Source organism: Acartia tonsa, chromosome 1 (genome assembly GCF_053477335.1).
Source record: "Acartia tonsa isolate MP-2025a chromosome 1, ASM5347733v1, whole genome shotgun sequence".
Taxonomy (NCBI): domain Eukaryota; kingdom Metazoa; phylum Arthropoda; class Copepoda; order Calanoida; family Acartiidae; genus Acartia; species Acartia tonsa.
The window spans coordinates 52,425,713-52,444,348 of record NC_137260.1 but is presented as its reverse complement, the minus strand read 5'-3'; the positions used below and the strand labels follow the sequence as shown (position 1 = coordinate 52,444,348).

General features: G+C 36.9%; 3 protein-coding genes across 3 annotated transcripts in view; all 3 read left to right on the top strand.

The window, feature by feature from the left end:
- Positions 1 to 18,636, top strand: part of Alg7 (Alg7 dolichyl-phosphate N-acetylglucosaminephosphotransferase) — a 570,179-nt gene that overhangs the window by 447,534 nt on the left and 104,009 nt on the right. The gene's annotated exons all lie outside the window — the stretch shown is intronic.
- The window catches only part of LOC145331062 (uncharacterized), a 557,608-nt gene that overhangs the window by 447,541 nt on the left and 91,431 nt on the right, over positions 1 to 18,636 (top strand). The gene's annotated exons all lie outside the window — the stretch shown is intronic.
- The window catches only part of LOC145323767 (uncharacterized), a 50,912-nt gene continuing 43,641 nt past the window's right edge, over positions 11,366 to 18,636 (top strand). The window contains exon 1 of the mRNA XM_080166295.1: positions 11,366 to 11,998. Coding sequence (XP_080022421.1) covers positions 11,829 to 11,998 — 170 coding nt within the window. The 5' untranslated portion in view covers positions 11,366 to 11,828. The remainder of the gene's footprint in view (positions 11,999 to 18,636) is intronic.

Sequence of the window (18,636 nt, the reverse complement as noted above, 5' to 3'; positions counted from 1 at the left end):
AGTCTCATACTGGATAATTCCCCTTTCTACAATTTGTATGCTTCTTGTTAAGTTACTTTTTCCTTTTCATACATTTATTTAAAGTTTTAAAATTATTCTGAAAATTGCTTACATATATTTATTTTTTGCTAAAATACATGTATAAATAAAATGATAATACATTTGAATTCATTAAATATCAACTTATTGTAAGTTGATAATAAATAGATGCATATGTTATTTATAAATTCTAAAAAAAAGACTGAAAACGTTTATCTGATATAAAAAAATTTGTTTTAAATAATTCTATAAGAATTCGAATGGTTTAAAAATCATATGTTAATTACATTTTACCTCATTAAACAATTATCAAATATTGTAATTTGCAACGGGAAAATGAAAGGAAACCAAAGTTAAGTTTCAAACCAGGATAACTTTGTTGAAAGAAAGAGTTAAGATTTGCGTGGGTGGATATATTAGAAATTGTGAGTGTGTGTTTGGTATGCGGGTGTGTTTGGTATGTGGGTGTGTATGTGTTTTGTTGGTAACAAAAATAGAGATAACCTAGAGACATACTGTCTAAATCAGTCAACAGGAGAATACTATAGGCACATTTAAGATATATCATTGTTTGAAACATTTTACAGATCTTGGTAAGTAAGGGCATATTTTTTTTTCATTTCTTTCGCTTCATGAGTCAGTTATAAATTGTCGCATATCTTAGAATAAAGCTTTTCTTACAATTTATTACCTCAAATAATGTAATTGTAGCATATAACAAAACATAAAATAAATTAATAAAGAAAAAAAAATAGCTATCTAAAAATTATACAGTCGAAAAGTGTCGTCGTAAATATTGTCGTCCGTATCTCGATATAACATAAAGTAAACAAAGTATGTGTCTACAAAAATTCTCTTTTAAGTAAAACAAAAAAAAGGTTGGCAGATGGATCATCTAGGTAAATTATGTCTATTGTAACAGTAAGAGTGTGAACTGTGGCCCATTCTTAATGTGACAGCTGTTCTGACCTTGGCCGTGGACCAACAAAGCAATACGGCGGCGGACGGAAGAACAGACATACAGCTGGTTACACACTGAAAGACAGCGACTGACAAACAAACGGACAGAGTAAAGCAACATATTAACGAAACAAATGGACTGACAAACACACACACACACACAAACACACACAAACATGATGGTACTGGTAATATCTTTTACATAGGCTGGTCAGTAATTTTTAGCTGAAAATATAATAGAAAAATTCCTTTAGTATCATAATAGTTACAACAAAAATTTATGTTTTAAAAGATCAGCAAATCGCAAATTGTTTTGTTGCTGGAGAAATAATGTCTTTTATAAACTATGACTGAAGAAGAACTTTTGAAGAAAAAAATGAAGATGCAGATTTTCTAAAAAAATACTTTTATCTTTAAGTTGCAAAAAAACATAAATTATGATCAATTAGACTTCAATAAAACCTTTAATATCATTATCAATACAAAATTTTCTTACCCACCTCTGTGAATGATTTCTAAAGGCACAAACCAAAAGATGTTTACCATTCTATTAAATGAAAGGGAAGAATCGGAGGCCCATATGATATGAGGCCTATCTAATGTCTGGGCCTATACAGTACATCCCCTCCAAGTAGGCCTACCCATTCACACTAGTAGGCCTTACACTACTCCTTAATTAAATGCCTCTAAAGTTGAGAAAGGTTCTACGTTATGTTTTCGTGTAACGGAAAGAGAAAGTGATTAAATCATATAGTGGGCCTCACTTGGGAATTAAATAGTACAATTTTAAATTTAGGTAAACACTTTCAGCCTTTGTATCAACCATTGGTTTTACTTTATTAAAAAATTCTATTGTTAATTTCCATTGATTTTTGCAGGTTTTCTGTTTTATGGGGGAAAATATGCGGATGTCGTCTTCTACTAAAAAACCACAAAATTGTTTTGTAAATCCAAGGTAAAGTAACAGAAGCTAAACCAGTGGCGTGCAAGGTTTTTTGGTGGGGGTGGTTCATTTTTTGACTCAGACAATAAGAGCAGTGCAAAATGTTTTTTTTTATATTTTAAAACAATAAATCATTTAATTTTTTTTTATTTAAAAAGATAGGAAATATTGAACAAAATATTGTTTACAAAGAAAAAATAATGATCTATCTTTAATGATAACAGTCCGGTTTTTTTCCTTTTAATTAAAACATTTTCCAGGAAATACTAATTAAATGAAATATTTACAAATATAAAATGATATATAAATAATAGCTAAAATAATAATATTTTGTTATTTTCAATTAATTTTGGTTTTATTAAAATATTATACCTAACCTAAGCCATAACTATCTAACAAACAACACTGTAGATAAGAATATAGATTTAAGCTATTTTCACTTGAAGTTTCTTGCATACAATAAGAGAAAAATAGATTTTGTGCGCATTAAGTTATTAATGAATATGAAATGAGTTATTTAAGCAAACAAAATTTAGCATAAATGGATATTTAAATCCCAAGGTATTAAATGATCGAGCGATTGCTCATCATTTAATACCGAGGGATTTAAATATCCATTTATGCTAAATTTTGTTTGCTTAAATAACATTCTATTGCAACAAAAAGGTGATGTTAGCAAATAATTTCTTGAATAAAATGACTAAACGTTTTTCATTTAATTTTCATTTTTTTCACTGTTGTGTTTTTATTGAACATAAAAATTAAAAATAAAAAAAATCTTCCAAATTAAATAGAAAAATCTTTGAATTATTGGTCAATTTAAGTTCAAAGATTTTTTTTCATAGTAAAAATTTAATTTTTTTTAAAAATTTAGAAAAAAAATCTTCAAACAAAAAAAATTTATTAAAATCCAAGATGGTGTCAATACATGTAAAATTATATTTTCAAAACAAAAAATTCAAACTTGAATATCTTTTTTCACAGATTGAATTTCAAAAATCGGTCTGACAGTTTTTCCAAAGTCGGGAAGATCTATCGAATGGAAAAGGTTTGAAACCGATAGAACATTTCTTTATACTAAAACATATTTATAATTTTATTCTACCGTTTTTCCCACACTTCCAAAAAATGAAATTCAATGAAAATTAAATGGTTCTCACATTCCAAAAATTTTCCCACGGGTCCCAAAAATGAATTTAAATGAAAATCATATGTACCATTTAAATCAAAATAAATGGTTCCCACATTCAAAAATTTTTCCCACGCTTGCGATTCTTGAAAAATGCCAAATAAATGGGGTATTCCTGTCCAGTTTTTTGTTTAGGAATGAATATTTCTTACCTGAGGGAATAAATGATGGACCGTTAGGTCATCATTTATTCACGAGGGATATAAATGAGATACCAGGGAAATAAATGAATATTTACATCCACTATTTAAGGGGTTGTTTATATGGGAATGGATATTTAAACAAACCCAATATTGCGTTTTTTGTAATGGAATGATAATTTTTGAAGTAAAGTTAATCAACCTTTAGTGGGCCATAAATTCAGCAAAACGCATCAAATATCAAATTATGAGAACAATAGTTTTGTACCACATTAGCATCACAAATTGTACTTTCCCTTTATTTTACTTGTTATTAATATATTGTTATTTAGCCTTTTTTGTGATTGTGAAAGATTTTACGGAATTGAAACTGCGCCAATTTGTTGGCAACCTTCAACATTCACTTGAAATAAATTTGTATCATGTTAATCCTGTCACTTTCTTGGCTTCTTATTAACACATTCTTATAACTTCAAGTAAATATTAGAACAATATTAAGTTTTAAACGCGAAGCTTTTCTACATCCAGGGTGTATAAATCAGAACGTCCGAAGTGAAAACTCTGATCAATGATCCATGCATAATAAAACTGTCATATTTTTAACTTCTTTTAAGAAGATTCTTGTGACAATACGGTACTTTCTAATACCATAAGCAATAACCATATTCTTAAAATTTAGATTGGAAATAAAAATGCTGCATTAGAAGCAATTTTAATTATCTGAACCTCATATTTGGATTCACATTAAGAAACTTTCTGTTTCTACAATATTGATAGCGTTACTACTCTACAGTTACTTTAATTAATTAATTTTATAATGATTTGTTTAGCTTTCCTTCTATGGATTTGTCATCCTTGTTATTAAATTCTCAAATACCAATGAAATCACTTCTTACAGGAATTAAAACAGAAAATTGTGTTTATTTGAATTAATTAACAAAATTTACAGTATATTACGTACCTATTTTGTTAACAAACATGAAAATTGTAGGGTGTCATTTCTATCTAAATCAAAAAACATCTATTTTAATACATAGTTATAACTATCGTTAGTTTAAATTAAAATGAGCTGCCTGAAAAGTTTTTAAGTTTTCTAACACATTAAGAACTTTTTTGTTCTCGGATGCTGATTCAGAAATTACACAATATTTAAAATTTTTATTTCCTATTGGGCAATTTACATAAAGTTATGCTATATAAAATCTGATTTTATTCCCCGAATCATATGATGAGGAAAATTAAAGTTATTATTTTCCTTATAATTTTCCAGGTTTGAAAACTGTATCTATGAGAATAAAATTATAGGGCGAACGTTTAGAGCAATTTGAAATCATACAAAAAAGTATAAAAGAATGATTGCTTTAACAGTTTACAATTTAGAAAGTGTAGCAACTATATAATTATTACCAAAAATCCGTAGGTTCATTTAAACATTTAAATTTTTCACTATTTTAACAAAATTTATATGATAAAATTATTCTATTCAACAAATTTTCGGATTAATTATTCCTAAGGCAACAAGGCACATATTATTAACAAAGTATATCTCATATGAAGTCTTAAAAATTCAATTATGTTCATAAACTGTATCCTATATTTATTCAGTTTTGCAACATACCTTTATACAAATATATTTAAACTTTAAAATTTATATTCTACCAGGGGCTGCTATTCAGCCAATTTATTCCATTTAAATTGCCGGGAAAAAAATATTTTGTTGGAGTGAAACTTGCTTTTTGGTATAACTGAAAGGGAAGTGGGTAAGAAGGGGATAAAAAATGGAAGGGGGTGGTGAGGGAAAATTTTCACTTAGAATTGTTTGTCAGAATCACATTATCTTTTCCCTGATATTCTACATATTAAGTTATAACACTCTACAAGTGTTAATATTCGTTTATCCTACCGTCTGATTTCAGAGCTGCGCTTTTATGGATGTTGTCATCCTTGTTCAATGAGTAGAACAGTGATTCTTTAATAATAATAGTACAGGAAACTGTGAAGCTCTAGAGGAAGGAACAAACTAAAAGGAATTTACAAATAAATAAACAAATTCTTTACAACTAAACATAAACGGAAACTTCAAAATGATAAATCTGCTGTAAATGTCAAGGTTCATCAATAAATTTGCGAATAGTTATTTATACTTTCATATTGTAGACAGCTTTCCGCGGATATTAAATTATAAGATTAAAGTCATTTTTTAGCCCCTAGGGCTTTTCAGTATGGCTTAGAACCGGTTCTAATCCAATGATTTCGAATTCACACCGGAAAATATATCCTCATAAAAATTAGGTATACTTATCTATTAAATTGATAATTAAGATATTAATACATAAGTGGAGATATGTAGATAATTCTTTATTTATGATATTTATGTACAAACTAGGATAGGTTGAACTACATTAAAGGTACACTTATGTAAATTCATTTTATTTTAGCTAAATGTATTTTGTATAGATTGGTTTTATTTTGATAGATTGTGCCTTTTTAAAATCACAAAACCTATCTGTTGACCATTATAGAGTTTCCAATCCCTACAAATCAAAGACATTGGCAAATGAATAAATAATCTTTTCATTTTTTTGCGTTGTATGCATATATGGGAGTTTTAAAATTGAACACTGAAAATGTTGAAGAGCAGATAGTTAATATTTTAAAGCATAGATTGAAATATTGGTCTAACCCATACGTCTAAAATAAATGCGTCAAACTAAAGACAAAAGTAATATATTTGTTGGACCCTGATGAATACATTGAGATGATGTGATATGATTCCTTCACGAGTAAAGATTAGATGTCTCCTGACATCTCAATAGATTCTGGAATACATCAAAATAAATCATCATAGATCTATGTATGATATAAAAATACATTGAATATATCAGTACATTTGAGGTAGAACTTTATCATTCGTAAAACTTGATCAATGTTTCTACTTATTAAAAATTGTTATTGATATTAAAAGTTGTTAAATGGATACCAGAGCTGGATCTTTAAATCATTTTAGTGATGAGCCAGATCGGGGTGAGCGAAATTTCAGCCAATCACAGCGCGGCATTTTATAAAATGCTGTGCTCTCATTGGTGGAAAGTTGGCTCACCCCGATCTGACTCACCACTAAAATGATTTAAAGATCCAGCTCAGTGGCTTTCGGGTTAAATCGACTGGATAAAAAAGTATTTTTGCTTAATCTCAGTTGTTTTGTTATTACAACTTTTAGTTCAAAGACTTAAACATTTAATAATATCTAAATATAATTTGACAAAAATACTCTTTTACTTTAAGATAATGTAAATTTAACAATTAACATCTAGTAAAAGTTCTTTTCTGAAAGTTTTAAAACTGTAAAACTAATCAAAGTATATAGATATTGAATTCTCGGTGCAATGTATTTGTTTCGTTCAGGAAGGGACAGGACAATGACAGATAAAATATTCTACACACATTTATTTCTTACCCCTACTATCTACGAAATACAAAGACATGATATTCACCTGACAATTGTGGGGGGGGGGGGGATATTTCATCTTCCATAGTCCCATCCCCGAGTTTGTCTATACAATTTTGGCAGATACTATGCAATAAATGTTCATTTCTGTCTTCTTTCCTATAACATTTTTCAGATGGAATTGCTCAAGTACATCAGACAAAGTTCGTACTTTTGCAATGTTAGATGTCCTGTTGATATAAAAAAATATATATATTTCGATAATTCATCGAGACAAAAGACTAATAGGGAAAAACTATTTTGGCTATTTAACAAAATCTAAGATAAATCCTCCAAATTTTTGTATGCCCCCCCCCCCCCCCTGGATTTGTAAAAAAAAATAAGGTACGCATGTTTTATCTTCTATTTGTCACCCTCTACAGGTCCCAGCTACCCTGTTAAACGGATCTGTAACTTCCTGCCTACAACTCTTCTTTAGTGTTCTTATAATCTTTTAAAAACATAAATTGTTAGAATACATTGGACATAATTGTCCTAGTTCAAAATTCTACAATGTATACTTTCTATCTTTTACACAAATTTATTGAAGAATTACTTGGTTGTTTGCTATCCTGTGTAAAGTTGACCTAAATTTCTTCAATAGCTGTGAGCTATAAGCAGATAAAAGGATTTATATTCTAACAAACAAACATAATAGATATGATGTATCTAAAAACTATGTAAGTTAGCAAGTATCATCTAAGAAGTTAGTTTTAGAATGTGCAAATACATTTGAAAATTAAACTACTCAAGATGTATTCTATTTTAGTTAGACTTAAACAAGTTTTAACTAAAAGGGAAAATTTACGCCTCAGTCAATCAGCAGATGCAATACATCATAACACTAAGCTGTCGAGAAAAAAAAACAGACAGAGGTTGTGAATTTAAAAGCCTTGTTATCGTTAATTCTACTATGCATCTATGGATAAATAAGAATTGGATGAATAATCATCTGGTAAATTTCCACTTTGTTCATTTTGATTTAATCTTATAATGGTTTCTCAGTATGTTTGTCCATGTCTTGAAGGGCGTTAAGAGAATGATGGAAGATATCCCACGGGAACCATTTCATAATGTTATGGCCCGCCACCTCAAAATTTACTACAAACTTAAATTTAGTCAGGTTGCAAGTCAAGCCAAGTTTTCTTTGGATATCTTTCTAATATATTAATAAGGTTTCTTATTATTAGCTTAGCTAGTTGATTTTCTTGTTAACTCTACTAGGCAATTCTAATACACGCAAGTAATCATTCTTGCAAAAAGAATATCATTTAATATAAATTTGGGGCTTTTTATGTTCAAAAACATTTATACGTTAAATTTATTACATTTACAACACGATCCTCTCTTTTCCCACTGAATTGCAGTATCCTGTCTTTGACTGATTGTAGATGTGGCACTAAATATGGTCAAAATGTATCCTTGTTGTTTTTGCTAATTCTAATGAGGCTGTAGACTAAGCCAGCACCTATTAAAATGTAAAGCTATTTATATTGTTCTATGCAGGTTTTTAGCTATTTACTACGGGCCATCTAAAAAATATAAATTGATTGTATTTAACCCCACTCAATATTATTAATTGTAATTATCTACATAAATTAGATGGGTGCATGTATGTAATGTATATTGTTTACATTATTGGGAATAATTAAATTAGGATCAGCTTACAATATGCATGCTTCCCAGCACAGCTAGGGGATGGAAAACCAATGTCAAGGATTCAGAGACATAACTCTTGGATTTCTGGAATATCAGTTTTTGGTATTAGGTTGGAAAATATGAAAAAAAAGCCTGTTATTGTTTTCAATCAAACATGAACTGAATAAAAGACCGCTTATAGATGTATATCATTAAATGATTTAGAGACATGTAACAAAGTTTATACATTAGACTTGGTTAGGATTTATTGGGTACTGGATAGTATTAGGGCTGTCCAAAGGGGTTAGGCTATGGAAATATTAGACCCATCAACCCATTTTCTATAAATATCCAAAATAAAGGCGAAGGGTTATCAGTGCTCAACCAGTACTTTGTATGAAAGCACTAAATTACCAAATTTAGCTTTACATTGCTATTCTGATAATGATATTATAACTACATATATAAAATAGAGCTCAATCAATCATATATATTTACCTTGATATCCTTGTAATATGTAAGGATGCAGTGCCTAAGAGGCTTAAATAAACATATTATCAGAAATTAGTGCATACCAGGAAAGTGAGAGTACTCAAGTTAGGAAGAGAAGCACAAGATTAATATAAAATACATATTGTTTTTCGGCATTTGTTTAATGGCATAACATTATATCATTCTATTTTCAATTATGAAAATCAATTTTAGCGAATTAAGCCGCATCATTAAGCTTCCTCCCGAATATTAAATAGTCAACAACCGCTGATTTAACTATCTACTTCATACTGCATACGAATTCAACAACAGCTAAATTCTTCAACAACTTATCGTCCTCATTTAAAACAACCAGTATATATGACATCCAAGCTTATTATTTTTAAGGGATAATAAGTACGTAAAATCTCAATAAAGTGGTTAAACCAAGTTTAGGGGTAATTACTGGCTCGCGTAGCGCTAAAAAATTTTGTGAATGGTTTATGACCCCTTTACCCCACCTCTCGGACGTCCCAAAACCGCATCTTATCACACAAATAAGATACTGCGAAGACTTGATAACAAAAGATAGTAACTGAATGACACTCATGTGATGAGCAAAATCTTGTTCTAAAAACGAATGCACTTGAAGATACTTTTTGTGCTTTGTAAAAAAGGCGCTTTAACTGAAAGTGCCAGTACCCAACCTCCATATTTTTTTTATAAATTTGAAATAAGGAAGTATAGTTTTTAGTTTTTTTTATTTAGATACTTTAGGTCAGGTTAGGTTATATAGAGGCTAGGTAGCCCTGCAAATTTTGGGACAGTGGTTGGGCATAGTAAAAAAATCCCAACCTCCCTAAATTGTTTTTTTTTTCAAAAATCAGGAGGGGGATATTGTTGCTCAACAGTCATTTTGCGTCAAAGCACCAAAAAAACTTGGTGAGAACCTAATTTGCAAAGTAATGTTGTAAATCTGCAATGAGAGAGTTAATGTTCTGAACTTGCTAATCTTACATAGGCCTTGTGTGCGCCAGGCAAAGGAAAGATTTTTGCATTTACTGCACATTTTTTTGCAAATATTGTTACACAACTTTTTAACACTATCAAGTATCATTATTACTTCCCGTAGTGTCATTGCAAGATTAGGATCATGTCGAACATAGGAAAGAGGGTCTTTTAAAGTCCTATTTTATAAAGTAGTTAGGTTTATTTGTTTGTAGCTTAAGATTTCGATAAGTACTGAACCAATTGAGTTTTCCATTTCAGGGAAGCTTTTCATAGGCCCCGCTGTGGTGCTTTTATGGCTATACTATTTTAAAAATTGAGACTTTAAATGATTTTAGGCTAATTTTATGAACTTTACTACACGTTGAAATACCTTGATGCTAGAGGCACATTCGCTAGTTACCTTTAACTGCAGCAGGTTGCAGCGGTTGCTCATGCAGGGTACTTTCTGTTTATTTTTAGTTTTTTGGGTCTTAGTTCTTTCTGATGTTTTTGGCATTGGAAAGATAAGTTACAATGGTTTGCAAGATTGTGCGGATAATTATTAGACTTAAGCAGACTTTAAAGTGAATAAATAATTTCTTCTTAATTTAGCCATAGAAAAGAAATTTAGAGAGAAAAAAATATATTTTATTTGCAGAGTAAGGTTTAGACATTGTTCTATAATTGTATTTTTTCAGAAATTGTTTTTTTTTAAAGGTTATTTTTGTATAAAAAGTTCAATATTCAAATTTATGACAATTGTTGTTTTAAATTCTATAACTGAAAATTCTGTTTGAAAATTATGCAATTATTCTATTGCAAAATTAAAAGAGGTTTAATTGAGTGAATAAATAAAGGTAATAAATTATGTAATGGATTTAAAGGGTTTCAATGGTTGTGGTGTGTGTTGTATTTCATACAATTAGTTCTAGAATAGAAATATTATAGAAAATTACATCTCTTTTTCAAAGCTGAAATTTTAATGTAATGTAATCATAAAAAAGTTTAATTTTGCTGGTTTAACACAGATTTTTAGGCTTCTCTTTTATATCTATTCTATTTTTAACTCTTTTTTTCACCTCCCCCCTACTTTTCTCTTTTAATCTCTCTCTTTCTTTCCCTCTCTCTCTCTCTCTATCTCTCTCTCTTTCTCTCTCTCTCATTCTCTCTCTTTTTCTGATAATCTTTTTCTCTATATCTCAATTTGTATACCATAAGAGAAAAAGTTGTTGTTCTAATTTTGTTTCTCTTTTTATATCGGCTCGACCCGTATCCTCACAGCCCCCCCTCCCTTCTCCCCCTTTATATTTCTGTATTATATTCTACTCCTCTATCTATTACAGAGCTATTATCTGCTACCTGTCCTGTAACACCTTTCATAACACTTCATGCCTCCGTCACATTCACTTTCATGTTCTCTTTTTCTTCCCTGTCCTCCTTTCTCTCGGATCTACCCTTTCTTGTTTCTCTAGTGCCTCTCAGAGTTAAATAACAGAGAATAAAATCTATTCCGTGAACTCTTTCAGGATACCTGTCCTTTCTCTTTTTCTTCTCTTTCTTTCTCTATTTTCTCTCTCTTTTCTCTCTCTCTTTTTCTATCCCTTTCTCTCTTTCTCTTTAACTATATATCCCTTTTATATCTTCTCTTTTATAAATCTTTCTCTTAAACATTTGAATTTCTCTCTCTTTCTCTCACTACTAGAACTTTCTATCTTTCCAGAAATCTTTTCCCCATTACTCCTTGATGATTAGAATTTCTCCTTTACGTCTCTTTCTGTGTTTGTATGTGTGTGTGTGTGTGTGTGTGTGTGTGTATCGGTGTAAATATCGTGTGTTGTTGTGTTTAAAGTCGAATCTCCGTCAGTCTTATACTCACCTCTCTGACGGAGAAACATTCTCTGTTGCACAACAGTGAAAAATATTCTTATTGAATCTATTTAAATAAAATTTATACAAATTAACCCAGTGACCATGTTGGTTCAGGGAGGGGGGGCTCTAGACAAGGCCCCCCGACCCTTGATTAAAGAATTAGTGGTGAAGGATGTTAACGGAAGTCCCGCCACGGCTGTTAACGGGGGCACCGGCCTAGTTGTTGTTGATGGAAATAGTAATCTTGTTGAGAGTGAGCAATATTCTGACAGGTAAGAGCTCAAACAGATGAAACAGACCGAAACAGAAATTAATCAATTTTTCTATTCAGATTTCTGTAAACATAATTTACATTGCTCCAACAAAATTTTCTCAGAAAATTTAGTAAATATTTTTTGTAAAACAAGGAAAACTATGTTCTGAAATAGGGCATATGACAAATTAAATATTAGTTGAGAACAATTAAGTTCAGTTACAGAGTAAGAGTAGACAGTGTTTTATAGAAGGCTAAAGGTAGATGAAATGATTTTGAAATTAAATGAAAAATTATCTAGTAAAATTTGATTTACTAAGAAAATATTAAAATATTTATAAAATGACAAAGTTAAAGACATTATAATACATTAAACTTCAAGTTTAAAGTTATTGAGCAACTAGCAACTTCGCTACCAAAAATGCTTAACTCTTGGTTTAATTGTTGCTGTAATTGTTAAAATATACCATAAAGGAATATTTCGAGCGGGGGAAATTTTATTCTATTAATAAAGTAGGTACTAAATCATGAATTGCAACTTATTTTACATACAAAACAAGGATGACAACATCCATAAAAGCGAAGCTCTGAAACGGTAGGACAAACGGACATTAACACTTGTGTAATGTCAGAACTGAATAATCAGAATGCGAATGTATAAGAGTCAAAGCAAAATTGTAAGTAAATTTGTTGAAAAACTGCTTGATACAGGATAATGATTATGGACATACTTACATTTTTAGGACTTAGTTATAGAGCTGCTTCGCTTATAATATTGTACTTTGTTGTCCCAGGAATCAGTATACCAAAAATCAGACCAGTCGGATAATTAGGTCACATACAAATTTGTTGTTAAAAATGTAAAAAAAACAACATGTTTAAAATGGACGTACGGACATTCTGGTAATGATTATAGAGTTGCTACGCTTTCTAACTCGTACCTAACTATTACAGGAATCACCATGCAAAATTTAAAATCGATAGGACAATTCTAACATGCCTAAATTAACGAAAAAACTATTTTAAAAAGTAAAAAAATCAACATGTTAAAAATGGACGTACGGACATTTTGGTAATGATTATAGAGTTGCTACGCTTTCTAAATCGTACCTAACTACTAAAGGAATCACCATGCAAAATTTGAAATCGATAGGACAATTGTAACATGTCTAAATTAACGAAAAAAGCTATCCGTTACGGACGGACCGACCCTAATTTTAGAAAAGCTTCGCTTTTAATAAGTGTTAAAGTGGTCTTCAACTATTATAAAAATATTTGTTAAAATGTTGTACTGAAATGTCTATTATTGTATTGACAAGTAAGTTTTAAGCAAATATATGTTTATTTAATCAATATTGTACAAAAATGTATATTTCTTACTTTATAGCAGGCGTTTCTTATTATGGGTTTAAAATTAAAAGGTTGTGGATACTAAAATTGTACATAAACAAGAACGTTTATATTATATTACAATAGTAACTAAAGCTAAGAATTAAAATAATTTAAGAGAAATTATAATTTTAATGATTTGTGCCGGTTATCGATCACTTTCATGTTAGTGTGGTATCCGCCTAGGATAAATGGCAGACACCAGAGTTCGAAAAGACTACGGCAGTGTGACAGACGTGGACACCTCACTATAGAGAAGCTACGCTTCTCTAACAATCACTAAATAACAAACAGCATCTATTCGCACAATAGGTAGATAAGCATAGAGGGGTTGAGTGGTAGGTCTGGGTACTAAAAAGGGAAGGTTTGATGATTACTGTGACAACAACAGTCTGTGTGGGGGTGATTCTACCAGGTGAGGGAAGGCTTAGATCCTTTATCCTCAGGGTTGAGGTGGTGCTGATAACTTGGTGGTTGAAGGGGAAGGTTCCGGTGCTTAAGATGGGAGAGGGAGGGGTAACACCCCTCCCTCCATTTGCAGGACAACTGAGAGATGAAATCAATACCGTTATCTGACATATTTTCAGGTGGCTTTACAATTGTAGAATAACAGGATTTAGCTGGGTGCGTAGCATCACTATAATGTCTTGGTTTCTGCATGGTCCAGAGTTGCCGCATACCACAACTCTCCCCTCGGAAGGCTGGGAGGGGTTGTCTGCACCGCCAGACTTCCGACAGTGGTTGCGGCCTTCAGTGTGTTGTCCTTGTGGAATGGGTCCGCCAGGATACCAGCTGCTGAACGGTGGTAGACTCCAGCCCTCCCCAGGTCGAACGGAATCTGCTATATCTGCTGGAGTAGCTGGTCCTCTTGGATGTTCTGGCCGTTGGATGTGTACCTCTGAGGCCACCCTGGCAACCTCCAGGGGTGGCACAGCACATGAGGGGGCTTGGACCAACAGCCGCCTGGTATACACCTCTTCAGGTTTCTCTACTGGGCTGGTGGTCTCCATCGTGTTGGTCACCTTGCTGCTGGCAGGCTGGCTACTGGATGCAGGCGCAGCTTCTTCGCCCTCGGGGCTGGTCAGGTTCATTCGGCTTCCAGGGTCTCTGTCAACGCGGGCAGGTGGTGGTTGCCATACTGTAGGAGCGTTGCCTCCCTCAGGCTCATCCTGGACATTGGCAGGGTGGTGCATGGCAGTCAGACCTGCAGGGTAGGGGAAGGTAACAGTCCATCCCTTATGCCGGAGGCTGTCTTGGATCTGCAAGGGTGGCTCCGCTCTAGTTGGCTGGGAGACAGGCCCATCCACGGCCACTGCTGCTGGTGGACTGGAGGCACAAGGCTCCGGATTTCCTCCCCTAGCCTGAAGGTGTCCAGGCACATCGTCTCCATCTTGGGTAGACATAATTGTTGGGGATCCTCTACTTCTATGGTTAGGCTCGGCACTTGGCGCATCTAGTTGAGTTACTCCCCAGGCAGCGGTCAAAGCTTCTTCAGTTTGGCTGGTAATGGCTGATATCCTGGTTCCTGGGGCAGATGCAGGGGGCGCAGGCAAGTTTGACCCAGCCCAAACTTCCTGGTACACCAGTGCAATACAATTACCCTGGCTTGGTTGAGGGAGGTAGACAGCTGGATGCAGTTGAGGGTGAGGGACAGCTGGACTCTCCCTGCTGGCTGGGGGCTCTGGCTGACTGGGGGTGACGGGTGTCACCCCTTCCTCTGGGGCTGCGGGCTCGTTCCGGGGTCCAGGTATCTCGGTGGCGGCGACGGTTGTCGCCCCAGGCACCAGCGTGGGGGCGCTGGATAGCACCCTCCAGTCTTCACAGGGGTCCAGGTCTCTCGGTGGCGGCGACGGTTGTCGCCCCAGGCACCAGCGTGGGGCGCTGGATAGCACCCCCCAGTCTTCACAGGTGGCGGCGACGGTTGTCGCCCCAGACATCAGCTTGGTGGTGCAGGGAAGCACCTCTCGTTCCTTCCAGGTGGCGACGCCGGTTGGCGTCCCATACATCGACTCAGACTCGCTGGCTAGCGCCTCTTGCCTCTCCCGCTCGGCGGCCGCCAGGGCCTCCCCGTACACCGTCCCGGTGGCGCTGGGTAGCGCCCCTCGGCTCTTGCTGGGGGTGACAGGGGTTACCTCCTCCTTCGGGGGACGCGGTCTGACGGGTACCATCATGTTGAGGCCGACCGGCAGAGGCCGCAGGACTTCTGGCTCCGCAATGTTGGTTGGCTGCACGAACACCGGTCCCATGTGGTTGAGGCTGAGGTCCAGGATAACCCGGTTGGGTTCAGCCGCTCCTCCCAGCACGTTGATCCTGGCCACTATGGTCCCAATCTGAGACACAGACTCCTGGGTAGCCGCGGCCCCAGCGGCGGCAGCTGGTTGGGGTGACGGCTGGGCATCTCCCTCCAGGTGGACCTGGGTGTCCGACTGGTTGTAGGCAGGTTGTTGGGCTGCCTGGTGTTTCTTCATTGCCTGGTCCCAACCGGTTCTACACTTGGCGGCTGTGTGGCCGCCGAAGCGGCAGCGCTCCTTCGTCCAGCTGGGTCCCATCAGTCCGGCTTCCCCAGGGTGTATCAACCGGCCAGGTCTCTCCTCCTCCAGTTGGGGCACCAGCTGACAAACAGGGTCTCCCCTACTAGGGGTCAGGCAGTGCTGGGCTGCTTGTGGTGGCTCCTTGGTTACATTCAGCCTCCTCCCCATACACACAGGTCCCTTCCATCCAACAGCGGCTCTCCTCTCCTGGGTGGCGAGGCCAGCCTCGGCCTTAGCTTCTGCAGGTGCTTCTCCACATGAGGGGTCCTGCCTCTGGTTACGCCAGGTAGTTGGTAGTAAAGGCCGTTGATGGTGCCAGTCGGAAGGGGGGCTATGATCCCTGGGGGGGTACCTGTGGCCAGTGTGTGGACAGGTACCCACAGTTGAACCAGCAAGGCCCAGAAGATGCCATACTGATGGTAGCCTGAACTGTGTTCTGGACTGCCAGCAGGCTGTTGGTAGCCACCTGAGTTGGGCCAGAGTTGCCAGCTGGTATTGCGTCCCTAGTTGGAGCTCTGCATCCTGGTGGGCCTCCATCTTCAGCAGCATGGGGGGACTTGGCTGGGTCATGTGCAGTGGTTCGACAGAGTAGAGGCATCTGGTCTTGGAGTGTGGGGGAACAGCCTCACTGCTGCTGGTCAACCCTGCTCCCTCCGTGCTGGGTAAAGCCTTCCACTGCAGCAGGTCACCATTCCCCATCCTTAGGCCGGTCCCCAGTCGTTCCATGCCTGGGGGCTCCCAGGGAGGCTTGGGTGGCGGCTCCCCCACCCCCAGGTACGCGTCGGGCATCTGGGTGAAGAGTCTATTCCCCTATTTCCCCATCCTCCAGGTTGGTGAGGCCAGCGCCAGGGAGGACCTTTCCACCCCAGACACAGGTGGTACTGGCCCTAGGGCTGGGCCCCTTTGGAGTCTCAGTTCTGGTGGTAGTGTCCATCTGGCCACTAAGTCTCTGAAGCTTGTCACCTTCTCATTAGGCTCAGTCGCATCATTCAACACCCCCAGGAGGACACATACAGGTTCAACAATCCCCAGTCCAGTATCCCCATTTCTCGTGCGTTGAGCACCAACTGTACAGGAGCTGTGCAGCGGACATTCAGTCACCCTTCCAGACAAGGGCATCTCAGGGACCAGGGGTCTGTGACCTGGCATGTGTTTTATGTTCACTGTACTCAACACAGTAGGCCAAAGTAATAACAGAAGCAGCACCTTGTATGAAGAAGCAGAGAGTGGTGGGGTACAGATGTTGGTGGTTATGGTCCAAATGAAGACTGCTGTCCACCACAGTGCCAGCAGCATGCCTAGGCACACAGTTAATGCCCAATCAGGAATGTCTTCTATTGCCGCACGTCGGGCTAGGGGCTGACAATTTCTCATCTTGTAGATATAGGAGCAGAGTAGAGTAGCCGCGCCGCAAGGAGGTTCGAGCCGGCTCACCCCTAATATAGATACTATAGCTGTGTAATTAGGGTGGTAGTCCACGTAGCCGTAGGCTCTGTCCTCCTGGCTCAAGAGTTTTGGTGGCTGGAGCGTCCCCATGATAAGTAGCAGGGGGTTGGTCTGTTGGTGCCAGCGTCTTGTTTAACTGTTGAGCCTGAGTTGTTCTCCTTTCCAGTATAGCTCTTGATTCCTGTGATAACCAGCGGATCTTAGTTTAGAGATAAAAGGGAATATGTTAGGTATCCATAGATGTCTCTAGGAGCGTATCCGCTGGTAGATATATGGATATGTAGGCTATCTATATATATATGGCTACACTCCCATATATATATACGTGTATAGGAATATCCCCAGAGCTAGCTAGCTTTCCTCCTTGCTTCAAAAAAATCACGCTTCCTCTGTATATAGTTCACAACCATGAGGGTCTATGGTCAAGGTACACACCACCACTGCCCAGTGTGGGGCATCAAGTCAGGCTATGTCCACAGGGTGGGCGTACTTTCGTTCAGTTACCATATCAGTCTCCAGTGTTGTATGGTGAGGTTAGTATTCACTTACTTGCACCCATGATACAAAAACAACACTATTTATCACTTGGGTATTTATATATGCATATATATTTTTTTTCACTAGCCACTCAGCTTTGAAGTAGGGTTGGCAGGGCTAGGAAGATGTTGAGGGTCTGAGCGGGTTTAAGGAACTGATTTAGTTTTCCTTATCACACTGTAGATAGGGAGGGAGGAGCTTGCAAGTTTTTCTTCTAAAAAAATATCTCTGTTGTATGCTATAGAGTGGCCCCTCTCCTGTGTGTGTGTGTGTGTGCGTGAAATCTCCTTTCCTTGCAGCGCGCTTACGCACCGTCAATCCGCGCACACAGGTAAAACGCGCACTTATCCCTCAACTCGCTCTCTCATTGGTCCGCTTTGTCCGTTGAATTTTATGATATGTCTCGCACTCGGTTGCGCAACCCGTAAATGGCGCTCTGTCCTCCCGATCGCTAGCTCCACACCGTGGGCGGACTTAGTCAAGTGTGGGTAGGAAGGGGGAAGCGCGTGAGGGGACGGGGTAAAGCCGTCCGTTCCCCCTGTGGGGAAGGGGGAGTGCTGTGGGTTTGAGGTAACTGTGTGATGAGGTAATGGTGCCCTCTCTCCTTAATCCTAGGCTTTATTGTTATGTCACCTTGATTGTATTTTCTTCAATGGAGAGTGGGCCCCTCCCTTTCCTCTGGAATAAGGGGTGTATTTTGTTGTGCTGGAGGCTTGGGTGGTTAGATTGTTTATCAAGGCATTGTTATATTACA